The sequence below is a fragment of the Thunnus thynnus genome, chromosome 3 (assembly GCF_963924715.1).
Source record: "Thunnus thynnus chromosome 3, fThuThy2.1, whole genome shotgun sequence".
In the NCBI taxonomy this organism is placed as follows: Eukaryota; Metazoa; Chordata; class Actinopteri; order Scombriformes; family Scombridae; genus Thunnus; species Thunnus thynnus.
In genome coordinates this window covers 23796015-23809605 of record NC_089519.1, presented here as the reverse complement: position 1 = coordinate 23809605, position 13591 = coordinate 23796015, and the positions used below count along the sequence as shown (strand labels likewise).

At 39.4% G+C, this 13591-nt stretch overlaps 1 protein-coding gene across 2 annotated transcripts in view; it reads right to left on the bottom strand.

The window, feature by feature from the left end:
* sh3gl2a (SH3 domain containing GRB2 like 2a, endophilin A1) overlaps positions 1–13591 on the bottom strand; it is a 40701-nt gene that overhangs the window by 9959 nt on the left and 17151 nt on the right. For both annotated transcript variants that reach the window (XM_067584874.1, XM_067584875.1), the window contains exon 2: positions 586–654. In XM_067584874.1, coding sequence (XP_067440975.1) covers positions 586–654 — 69 coding nt within the window. The remainder of the gene's footprint in view (positions 1–585; positions 655–13591) is intronic.

Genomic DNA, 13591 nt, shown 5'->3' with positions numbered 1-13591 from the left:
TTGAGTTTAAATTCAATTTCAATGTGAAGACTTGTGCAACATATTTCAGGTGGGAATTTATAAGTAAAATATGGCTTAACAGTTTTTGGAAAGAATATAAATGTCTTTAAGGTGAAGCCATGGGTTAATGAGAAAAGTTGTGTCAAAGTGAAGATGACCACATGCTAACATGTTTCAATGATTTTATTATATGACTGATGTTTTGACCACACTTGGTCTTTCTCAAGACAAGTACTTGACTCGCATTCACCAGACAATTCTTTCTGACTTAAATGACAAAAGTTTACACTGCTGACAAAAGTGTGTTTCCCTAAAACTGTAGGGAGACACAAGCATGTTGGATGTGTTTAATAACGCAGGAGAACACTGGTGGACCTCTATAACCATCAGCTGTTGGTTGTATGATAACATGATGGTGGTTTTTTGATGTGACAGCAGAAGCGGTTAGCGTAATGATCAAAGATGCTTCGGCACAGATCTGTGTGGATCCTGCAGGGTTTGTTTATCTTCTAGAAATCTAGTAATAATCTCCAGTATAGTTCCCAACAAGCTAATAATGGGACAATGAAAAGAGTTCAGTCTTGCCTTTTCCATTTCGGTGAAGTCATCATCAAGCTTTGTTCCTTCTGCACCTCCGACTTTCTCGCTCACTCTCTACAAAACAAACAAACAAACATGTTAGACTTTAGTGTTTTATAAGTTTCATGCAGTAAATTATGCTGCAGTGAGAAAACATGAAATACTACAAATTCCATGTAGTATGATGAAAGTCATCGTTTAAGTGACATGAGGAAAAAAGAAGAATCTGTCAAAGGAACAACCTTAAAATGTTTTGTCTTTTTAAGTGTTACACATGAAAACTCAAATATGTTTTTAACAAATTCAGGTATGTAAGATTTGTTTTTCATGTTATATTTGTATTTATTCATTCAAAACTACATCCTTGCTGCCAAATCTTAACCAACAAGACTTAAAGAAAGGACAGATTATGCTGTTCTATAGTAAATTATTCATGAAGTGGCATGTTCATTAAAATGGTATCTTAATGTACATGTTGTAATGAGAGAGTTGTTTGCCCTCTCACCATGTGCAGCCTCTTTCTGCTTTATCATCTTTGGGCCACAACCTCTCCATTCCAATTAGGATAATGTCAAACAACAAGTAACAACATATCAGCGTGACCTTGTGCTTTACATAAGAGAAAGCCATTTCATTAGTCAGTATTACACAGCATGAAGAACATCACCGTACACTGTAATGACGCCAGTGTTCACAGATAACAAAGTCAGCTGTGAAAATAGTGCTCTTCACCTCAGTGTCGGTCATCTTTAATCGAATAATACTGATATTAATGTGTTATTAATAAAATAGTTTAACACTTTCTAGAGCAATAGTATCTTTAACTGGCACGTGACCCTTTAAAATGAAGGAATACTTGTGACCTTTTGTTACAGATTGCATATGTCTGAGTTCTGAGCAAATTCAGAGTGATTTTTCCTTCTCAGGTTGTTTCATTTAGAAGATTTTAGAGGCATAAAAGAGTAAAAATATGTAGTATTTCACAAGAAGTAGAAGAATAGCAAAAAATAACATGTGTAGCAGAAATATGTTGCTACTTCTTTCATATCCTGTTCATCATTTCTGAACCTCTCAGATTTATTTTGGAAAACCCATGGAGGCAGCAACCCATAGATTGGGAGCCATCTACACACTTATGTACAGTTTACAGCAAACATACTGTACATATTTGTACCAACATATTTTAAAAAACACAACCCTCTTAATTCAGTCAAACAAAAGGCAGTGGGTTAGCCCCTGCATGACAATGTCAAAGTCACTGATTAGAAAAGCAGAGACTCTCCATCACTGCTGGAGAAAGATCCAGCAATAAGCTGCAGGCGTTGGACCTTATAGCTTCAGGCATGGCACAGATCCACGTGCACAGACATAAACACAGAAATAACTCCTATGGACGCCCTTCCTCTCCCCCTCTGTGTTTGTCTGCTGATAATATTTCCAGCTCTGCCACCATCCAGCTCCTGTCTGTGATGTAACCGGGCACCAGACACCTTGAGGGGGCAGAAATCTGACACAACGAGGCCAGACATGGACCCTCACAGGATGGATGGAGGGAGGAAAAAAGGCTTTCAGGGAACGACACATTGCGTGACTAAAGTAAAGAAAAGCATGAAAGCTAAGGTCAGTGGATGAACACTTTCCTCCGGTAAAAGAAAAGAAAAATCTCACTGTGTGCTGTATGTAGTTCTTTGACAGAATTAGTGAATTGTACATTTTCTGTTTTTTAAATGTTCACAATGTCATAGGAGATGGGCTGTGAGATTTGCAGTTTCTTCAAAGACAGAACGTGAGGATCCTGAAAGAGAGCAGGGGTCTCATTCATAAAACAGTGCGTAGGATCTGTACCGAGTGTACCTGCACACAAAAGCTGGAATGGCGTGCACCAAAAAATAATCAGATTCATCAAACTGTGCACACGCGCAAATGCATGAATTTCTCCCTTAATAAATCACAATCAACTTGAACCCCCCTCCCCCACACACACACTCCCACAATTAACTATAAAAAGTCAATGCGAACGCCTTCATGAGTATCGATATACATGTTGTTCCTGTGGAGAACGGCGACAGTAACAGAAGAACGTTTGAGAGGCTGATGGCTGCAGCAGCTGGTCAGACGTGGAGGTACCAAGAAGTGCACTGCTGCACACTGTGAGTGTATAGACTAGTGGAGGCACAGGGGCTTGGTATTTGTTAAGCATCTACTGTATATAGACACACACATGATGAGACCACACACTCAATATCTAAAAAACAAACAAAAAACACTATTCAATTATATATACTCCAAAACCAGCATACAGATGTTTCTCTAATTTACAAAATCCATGTATAAGTGCAGGTGGTGAAGATGTGCCAGTGAGGTGACTGGGGAAGGCAGAGAGTGCGTGTGGCAGCCACTGCGGTGTCTCCAGTGTGCTCTGTACGCCTGACAGCACAGTCGTGTGTTTACTGCAGCGATTTTAAACACAAAAACTATATGAAAACTAAAATCGTACTTGGTGATATATGCACAGTATTAGAAAATATTATTAAAATTCTATTAGTGCTCTGTTCTGCAGTTCTTTGATGTCATCTTGGATTTCTACAACGTAGTTGAGGTGAAGATCTGTATATTTAGGTTTAATATCGGAGAAAGGCGAGCCAGACTTTCCTGCCACATCCTGGCATTTCATTGTGAACACCATACAGTCTGGACCTCTCCTCTGCACTCTGGGGATCACTGATAGTTTCATTAATAAATCACAGATGTAATTGGTTAACATTTGAGTTTGTTGATATCTTTTAAAATTGAAAGGTGCTAATGTTAAAGTGGATCTATAATTAACTTGATATGAAGTGACATTAAATGTGTGAGAGCAATCATTATACAATCACCACCTCACCATCTCGCTAGTTTCTCCTGTCTCCAAAATGCTCGTATGCATGGGTCAGAGTTTCCGTACAGGTGCGCACATTCTCCCATCAAGTTTGTTTTTATACATCCCAACTTTTTTGAGGGAAATGACGTATGTATCTTTCAAGCCCTGCCCCAGAAGATGGAACAAAGACAATAAAAGTAAAGATGCATATTTCCTGGGGTAAAACACAGAGGGGTGATCTGTGACAGACAGAGCAAAGGGGATGGGTGGGTGGGTGTTACAGCACTAAGCCTGTGACAACAGTTTATGCAATGTAAGACTTTCTGAGGATTGGTGTTCTATGAGTCATCTTTGCAAAGTCTCTTCTGATCCCACTTGTGAAACAGCTCAGTATTCTGACAGAAATACTAAACACACACACACATAGTGGAAAGCCTAGCAGTGAGCCACATTTCCTGTCATTACTTTTACCTACACATCACTACAATGTCTTTAAATCCTCCTTCGGTCGGTTGCCATGGAAACAGGTACCTGCCTGCACCAGGCTTATCAGGTATGGTGTATGTGTGTGTGTGTGTATGTATGTATATCTATAACTTCCTGTTACTTCTCACTACTTTTCCTCTGATCAAAGACTAATGGGGATGCCTGCTTCATGCTTCATGAATCATCATCACTTGGGAGAGGATGATGAACCAAGCTTCTAAGATGGAAGTGTGTGCATGTCACATATGTTTATATATATATATATATATATATATATATGTGTGTGTGTGTGTGTGTGTGTGTGTTAAGGTTAATCTATGTGTTGGTGTGTGCTTGTTAGCCACAGCTGTGCCAACACAAGCGATGTAGGTAGCAACACTTCTGGTGTTGATCCTGGCCATCTAATCACATACTGTACAATTTTAAACCTGGGCTGCTGTAAGAAGGCAGTTACATGTGACTCTTACCTGGTTTCAGAAAGTGGAATTTATATTTGTAAAAAATGAAGCTACCAAGCACACACAAGCTTTAATGAGTCATCTGAACATCATCATGTATTCTGAATTGACAAAGAGAAGGATAACATCAAAGAGGGAATTTGACACAAATGTTGTTTTGGAGCTTTAATCTTTTCAAAGCGAAGGCTCATAACGTATAGTAGTTTGTAACGACTGAGTTTAATGATGCAGTCACTGTTTTTCTGCCGTTATACTGAATACTGACAATTATTCTTTCTCTACATAGTCAATTAGTCTGATATTCTGATCCATGATGGTGATTAGTGTTCATGTCTAAACCAGGTTTAACAGACTCAGGTGTAACAGCTTTAAGATAAACAGAGCAATTCCTTGTATGGAGGGTTTTATAAAGGGAAGAGAAGATGTTTTCTTAGTTCTGAGTCCATAATCGCCTTGAATGTACAAAGAATTTTACACATGTGCTTGCATTGGAATAGAAAAGGTGCCACCATTGTAAACAAGCAGCCTGTTTAACATGCACATGCAGCATTTAGAGTTATTAACTGCATAACAATAATTAATTTCAGGGTAGAAATAACTAAAAATATTGTATCTATAGAGTTATTTTCCACACATCAGATGTACTTTAGGTGACAAATTAGGTGAGTTAAAAAAATCTAAAAATACTAAAAGAAATGTGCACAAAAGAAAAAAAAACAAAAAAACATAACCCTTGATACCTGCCAGGCTGTGTACAGGCCATTTATGGACAGATAATTTAGGAGGAGCCATCAGAAATCTTCTCCAGCAGGTTTCCGACTAAACTAGACCACATATCGTGGCTCACACAGCTGCACATTTTCACTCCACTTATGGCTTGTTTGAGCAGGAAACATGAACAATAGCTACACAATGAATACTTACATGCATTAGAAAGTGGCAGTAGTGAGTAATAAGTAATAGTACTCAGCTGAACAGAAATGCAATGTATTGGTACTTCATACCAGTGAGTTCTTGGTTTATACATCTGATCCCTGACCAGCAGTATTTTGAGTTTTGAGGACCAAGTTTGAAAGCCACTGTATTAAGGACGTTGAAGGTGGGTTTGGATGATGCGGACACTCACCTACCACTACATGCAGAGCTCTAAATTCAACCATATCTGTGTTTGTTTTTAGGCTTAGTTGTTATGGAGAGAGGGAGTCTATAGAAGTTAGTTATTTCTTGGGCTAAATGGATGAAAAACAACTCAGTCAAGGGTGCCTGTGGGGACCTGCGTATAGCTTGGCAGGGGAAGAGCAACTGAATGAATAAAACAACTGTTGGTGGCTGTTTTGAATAAGTGGAGCGGTGCGGCTGTCAACGCATGTTCAACCCCCAGACATTTGCAAAGTGGAGAGCAAAGACAGAGACAACGTTGTACTTTAATGGCTGCAAGCTGAGGAGACAGCAACTTAATGCAGCGATGAAGGGGCGATGCATGCCAGAAAGCCCTCACACGCATGAACACAGGCACACATAAACATGCTGGGAATCACTAAAGGACTATATGGCATGTCACAGACAATAACCAACTGACTGATGATTGATCCTTAACTCCCGGTGACTTACAGCATACTATGTAAATGTGACCTGAGCCACCAATCTCACCTAGTGGCCAGGGAACCAGCGAACTAAAACCCCCTTGGGGAACCAGCAATGTCACTGTGTTTTCACACATAACTGATCTCTTTGTCCCCTTAATCTTTCCCTCTCTCAACAACCAACCTCATCCTTTTCTTTCATCACCCATCACCCACTCAGCCCTCGCACTCCACTTCCTTGTTCTTCCTGCAGGGAAAGGACACGACAAGGTGAACTGAGCAGCAGTAACGGCAGCAATGTGAAGTGAACCTTACAGGGCTGAGTAAAATGCGCAGTTGGCTTCTGGGAAACAACAGCAGTGGCGTAGATGATATGTAACCTGTGACGTCACACAGAGAGCACACGCACTCGTAGTGGTAGTGAAGGCTGTCGTGCACGGTGCTGATACATGCAAATGTTTCTGAGTCGTGACGCCTCTGGACAAAGAGGCAATGCAGGGATAAGGTTTCACTGCAGAGCTCTGGCTGGGTTATTTCTAAAACACTGCCACCTTTGTATTCTAGGGCTACTTTGACATCATTTCATTTAACATATTATTGTAGGGCTGCAACTAATGATTAATTTCATTGTGGTTTATTCTGTCAATTCTTTTCTCAATTGCTCGATTCCGTGTTGGTTGGAAATAGGTGAAAAATCTTGATCACTGTTTCCCAAAGACTGAGGTGACGCCCTCAAATGTCTAGTTTTGTCCCGACCAACAGCCCACAACCCAAAGATATTCAGTTTACTATCATAGAGGACTAAAGAAACCAGAAAATATTCACATTTGAAAGGCTAGAACCAGAGAATTTGAAATCTTTCTTCTTAAAAAATGACTCAAAATGATTAATCGATCATGAAAATAGTTGGGGATTATTTTAATACTTGGCAACGATTAATCAACTAATAGTTGCAGCTCTAAATCATTGTAAAAGACAAACAACACTAAAACTAAATGGATATGTGCATTGGAGGAAAGAAGTCAAACGGTTTCTCCAGTACAAAACCCCCCAAACTTCGTCAATTCAATCAAGTGTAATCATTAACATAAGGTGGACAAAATAAAACAAACAAGAATAACAAGACCAGGTAAAAGAAGTGTAAGTGAGGCTTTGAACTAAATGCTAACATCAGCATATTAACATGCTCACAATGACAATGTGAATGTGTGAGTTTCATTCACACTTTCACAATGAGAAGGCACACATTAGTAGAACATGTTAGAAAATATTCAGTTGCAATATTTGAAGAAATCCAATAGTCACAGTAGTGCTTTGAGCTAAATCCTTTTGTCAACAAGCTAACATGGTTAGCAGGTATAATGTTTACCATGTTCAGCCTCCCCAGAGGGGCTCCAAACAGTTTCAGGGGAAGCTCAGTCAATGGAGGTGAAAAAAAATTACATTAGTTATCAAAGGGAGAACACATAGAATAGCCTAAATGTGTGTCATATGGTTAGAGAGTTTAGAGTTTAGAGATACAGTAGTTTTGGGGAATTTTACTGTTTTTCCCACTTTCCCAGAGTCAGAAACAAATAAATGCCTTCAAACAGACCTTTTTTATGTATTTGGTGTAGTCTGAAGTTATGTCAAATAGCAATATCCGGCTATCTTGGCTCAACTGTTGAGTGTCTATAGGATCAAATAACATAATCATGATCCCATAGGCATCAAGGAATTGAATGAAACTAAGCAAGTAAACTAAGAGGGGGTGAGGGGCCGTCTTTTTCCAAGCTTTGTCTGAGGGGAGGCCCAGTCTCAGACTTTGAAAACTCCTGGTTTAAACACAAAGAACAGCTGAGGCTGATGGGAATGTTGTTGACATTTTGACCCATTGGTCGCGCTATATGAAGTTAAGGGAACATCAAAATAATTGCAGCTCATCTTGAGGAAAAGATGAATGTATAAACAAAATTTCATGACAATCCATCCAATAGTTGTTAAGACATTTCACTCAAAACCACAAATGTTATCCACATGGTGGTGCGAGAGGAAAAGTCAGGGGATCACCAGAGTAGGATTCATCCTCTGGAGACAATAAACGTCTCTATAAAATTTCATGACAACCCATTTAATAGCTGTTGAGATATTTCTGTCTGGACCGAAGTGAAGTGGTGGACCGACATTGCTATCACTAAAATCCTTAATGAATAACAAGATCAGGTAAAATTAAAAAAGGGAACATTCAACTATAATAGGCTACTAACTATAAACCTTCGGGTGTAGTTCATAGCTTTAGGTCTCTCTCCTCACACGCCATTTCTCTCCAACCTGCACCCACGTCAGGCACATCTGACCAGATTAAATATGCTACACGGGGAGAGGAAAATAGCTCATAAATCTTGCCAAAAGCTCCAGACAGGGTGTCCTTCCTCCCTCTATCGTCCCAAAATCTCTTGCATCATCACAAGGGGTCAGACAGCACGACGTGTCCTGGCGTGATCTCACAGCAGAGATTTTGAGAGTGCATCAGTGTTCGCAGGGCCCCAGGTGACAAAAGTGAGGTGTAGTAAAGCTGAAAACCAGCATGACATAACAGGTCAACTTGCAGTGGATTTACAGCTGAGAGGGATTTTGCTCACATGCATTTTGCTGTTATGAAGAAAAAAACTTACGCAAGATTTCTGCAAGCCCAAACGGATCTGACTGAAATTCCTCAACCAAGTATTTACTCATATCAGACACCACTTAATCTAAAATTAAAAAAGGTCAAAAATACTCTAATAATATAGATTTTAATGGAAAGCATTTGTATTTGGCCTGATGATTTGAGGAATGACTTGTTCCAAACTTCTGTGGTTTTATCCGACACTGATAGATGTTGTAATTTCTCCTACTGTCCCAAAAATAACAAACCATTACCAGGTATTGGATCCTTCTCTGCTATATTTAATCAGGAGTGACAATTCAGCTGCAAGCCAAGGGTATTTCTTTTCTATAAGGAGAGCTGTCCAAACAGATTAATGAAAACACTCTTGGCAAACAGCACAGCAGAGTTTAAACAGCAGGGTTTTACACCTGTGTACGACACCCTGAGCTACTAATACTATTAAATGGCTGACGAGGAAACCGGCCGGAGACACACTGTGACACATAAAGTATCTGCTGCTACTGCTTTTAAACGGAAGTTGGGGATTAGATTTCGCTACTCGCTGCAGAACACGGTGTGATCAATACTACTGCACAGCATCGTATCCACACATGCACACACAGGATGTTAGCCTATCTGTTTTCATGTTTATACATCTGTTCATGTGTTTCTCTGAACATCTGGATTGCTTAAATCAAATCCTACAAAAAAGAACTTCCAAAAGTAAAACAATAGTAAAACAAGTAGCAGTTTTAACACTTGTAATATAATATTTCTTTTTGCTTTAATTGGTATATTCCCTGCTATGTTTTGCTGAAGGACAGAGGGAAGAAAAGGGAAAAATATGCAGACGTATATGAAAATTTGCTGTGTGTTTTAAAAACGCAGTGATTAAAAAGACTATCCGGCTTATTCCCCAACACAAGAAGTACAAAGCAATGACTTAAATAATATATGGATAGACTGGGCACCATCAATAATTTCCTCATTTCTTTATTCAGTTTGTCTTTTTTAAAAATGTATTTAGTTGCCTTTTTGTGAATTTTTAAGAATGTTACTTACAGAATATAACAACCCTGTCTCCTAGAAACTATGTTTATATACTAGCCTACTAATTTGTTTTGTTAATTACATTTTTGAAGGAAATGTATGATCGTATCGCTGGCAACTTTTTTTCAATTTAATGTTTTGTTGAATCTCGTAGTCAGGCAGTTTGGGTGGATGGACATTAGCCAAATACTGTAGTTGCCTAAACGCAGCCATGCAGATGTTAAATCATGCTTTAGTTGCTGTGAGTTTATGCTGTAGGGAAAACAAATGAGATATGTTGTCAGTGAATGTCTGACATTTTCTCAGTGTGCTGATAAAAATGTAAATCAGCAAGCATTACATTTCTCTCAAAAATGTGTTTTCCGCTGCAAATTAGTAGTTTATAAATTGAATTTTGTACCAGAATACAATGGTTAAAATGTATTTCTGTCATACATCAAGACAAAGCCATATGGGATTTAAAAAAGCATAATAACAGGATGGCTTTCATTTACAAATTTAATATGGGTTTATATGTTGGATGGATATGGATATATAAATGAATACAAAGTCCATCCACACACCACCCACATTGTTCACACTGTAATAATGCAAAACCTTTTCCTTTACTGCTGAGAGACATTTCTCAGCTTGTTCGCACCTCTTCAGTTAAAAAAACCCCAAAAGACATCATCGGTTGGTGTATCTTTGTACTATCCAGTACTGTTAGCATTCACAGCTGTACTGTTAGTATTAGCATTGGTCACATGGCGCCCAATGTGAGCGTGCTGCCTCTGCTCTCCTCCCTCCCCCATGCCTCCCACACCTCCTCCCTCCTTTCCTGCTCACTAGTCTAATCCCGGCCGGGCACACGGAGGCCCCTGCTTAAAATACGCCCAGGGTGGAAGAGGGAGATTAAAAATGACAAGAGTGATTAGTGAGGCTATTAGTAGGACAGCCCCTGCTGCTGGACAATAACAGGAGGATCTGACTCTTCCTGGTGGCATTAAAACACCCCTCCCCTCCTTCTTTACCTATCTGCTCCCTAACTGCCCTTTTCCCTCTCTGTGGGGAAGGATCTAGGAGGAAATATGTTCTCCCTCGTTTATTCTGTGCTCAGGTTTCACTGGTATATTTTCCCCCTTTTAACTCTCATTTTCACCTAGTATGTTGTGAAAAAAGGATGATAAAAGAGGACAGAGGTATGGAGAAAAGCATGGCTCAGTTGGGAATATGACAATGCCCAGAAGATCTTTGTATAGTCTTCTTTTTCAGCTTGTTTTCTGCCTTTCCCTTCCACTTTTGTCTTTAAGACTCCCTTTTTTCGTTTCCTCTTCTCACCTCCAAATACTCTCAGGGCCTTGCTGTTCTCATTGTCGCATTTCTCATGCAACACTGCGCCAAGTGCATTCACTGCTGGACTGTGACTCAACAATACGCCTGACTACATTAGCTGCAACGGTTAAACCTCGACACTCAGCTGACCAGGATTTCTAAGGACACACTGTATCACCACAAGGACCCAAATGTGTATGGATATTAAAAACTTATTTAGGAGCAAACCTTTAAATGTACTAGCTGTCCTAAGTATCGACCCATGCTCTCGTGGAATCAAGGAAAAATCCATTTGTTATTTTTAAATCCTGGCATTCAGATTGAACGTGGGGGTGGTTGGTTCTTGCTCCAACTGCAGCTGTTTCAGGATGACAGTAATCCTGCAGAGCATCAAGGCCTGGGGCAGAATTAGTAGGGACAAGATTCAAAGGTACAAAACCACTGAGAAACAACCAATGACAATAGTCTACACAGCCTAAAAGTGGAACCCTAAACTTGCTGCTGAGCTTCATCCTGTACGACAGGTAGATGTCAAGCTCAGGCTGATTGGACGAGCACCCAGACGGGACAGGGTGCCAGCGTTTCCTCTGTCCAGACTCCTGCCAGCATCATTCCACTGGTTGGCCATGTTGCTTCACTGACCTCTATCCTCTCTGAGTGTGTGGCTCGTGGCTATTATAATCTGATTTGTAAGCCTTTGCATGGCTCTTATGTAACAACAGGGATGAGTCTGAAGCTGGGGAGATGTGTGCACACTCCGATCCATCCATGTACCACTCAGTAAACGGGGGAGGAAAGGAGGGAGTGAGGAGGGGAGGGGTTGGCCAGCTGGCACCGTGCGTGTGAGGAAAGCGTGCCAGAGTTTGAGAGCATTGGGATACATGATGGTGATGATGATGAGACAAAGATGGAGGATGAATAACTGCACGCACGACATGACTGATGGGAGCTTTTGCTGAATGATATGATGGGATTGTGAGAGCATTGCTTTATGGCACCATGACAAGACATATATGTTATTACTGGTGTGTTTTCATGTTATTTCAAGGGCTGGTACTGGTACTGTTTCTGTTTGCCGCTGCCTTTTATGAAATTAAATTTGGGACTATTTATTCATTGCAGATCATTTCATTTTGAAACAAACTCACAGATTAACTCTCACTCAACCAGACAGTCATCCATCACAACCAGAGGTCCATTTTCCAAGTGGATACAGGAATTCAAATTTATTCTATTCTCATTGGGTTAAAATTCCTTTGCCCTTAAAGTCCTTTAGAGCATATTTGAAAAAGGCTTTCATTTTGGTTTTGTGATCAAATTTTTTTAACACTGACTTTTTATATTTATGTATGTTTATTATTTAGGTAATGAGTGCACTAGGCCGTTTTCCTCTCCACACATATGCACATTGATCTCTTTACTCATATCTTGAACTGCACTGTAATTTTTCTTAATCTTTTTCTATTTTATTTTTTCTCTTTTAAATCCTATATAAACGTGTCTTTTTTAAAAACTTGTCTTAATACCTTTTATGTTTAATGTAAAGCACTTTGAATCGTCTTGTTGAAAGGTGCTATACAAGTAAACTTGCCTTATTTTTTATATTAGCACTCTCACTATTGTTTTTACAATTAACGGAAAGACAGTTAAACTGATCAGCATACAGAGGAAATCAGTAGAGTAACAGAAGTAGACATTTTAATAGTACTATCAGTAAAGACAAGAATCCTCCGTCCTTTAGAAGTAAATAAGTGAGCTTCTATTCTCAGTATTACTGACAGTCTCGGTGCTCCTCTCGGTTACAGTGTTCGCCTGCCAGACCACCTAAAGCTCTGCACAGGAACCATGAGAAAGTGTGAAAGACTCAATGTGCTCAGTCCTTTCTTTGAATTCCCTCTTGCAATAATTTTCACACCCATAAGAAGTGATCCTGTCCTCACTCATTAGTTAATCTCACCTGCTACTAGAATTTGTTTTTTATCCTGATCTGGAGGTCTAGAGCGCACAGTCTTAGCAATACACTAGCATGATTTATGTCAAAACGTTAGTTGCTGCACCTTATTTGAAAGCTATAACCACACATATGCTCTAAATCTCATCACGTCAGATCCAGTCTCATCATCCTGTCAGTTGAGTCAATGGTTTGTCGTCATCCATTAGTTTTTGTGTTTTTGTCTCCCTCCTTTCTCTCTTGACATTCATCCTGTTTAGCCTTGGATTACCTTTTATTAAACACCAGATATCAGCAAATAATAGTATTTATTCACTGCTTATATAATTGAGCTTTCTCCCTGATCACAACTATGTAAAAAAACATTATAAATGTGCCATAAAATGTTTATTTCTTTGTATATTTTAATGAATTTATTGAATTGCTGAATAACATTTTTTGGTGAATTCAGTCTTCACTTAAAGGTAATAATATTTACCTGAGATTATCTGTCATTGAGGAGTGTTTAACAGCTGCTGTATTTACGTGTTTGAGATTTAGTGTATAGTCTAAGGTCTGCCAGGATTTGATCTCTGGATTGGCAGAGAACTAATGAGTGCATGCACTGCTTCTTCATTACGCACCACTAAGATGCTCTTGAGCAAAGTATTTCAGCAAAAACTAATCCAGATTGTAATATAC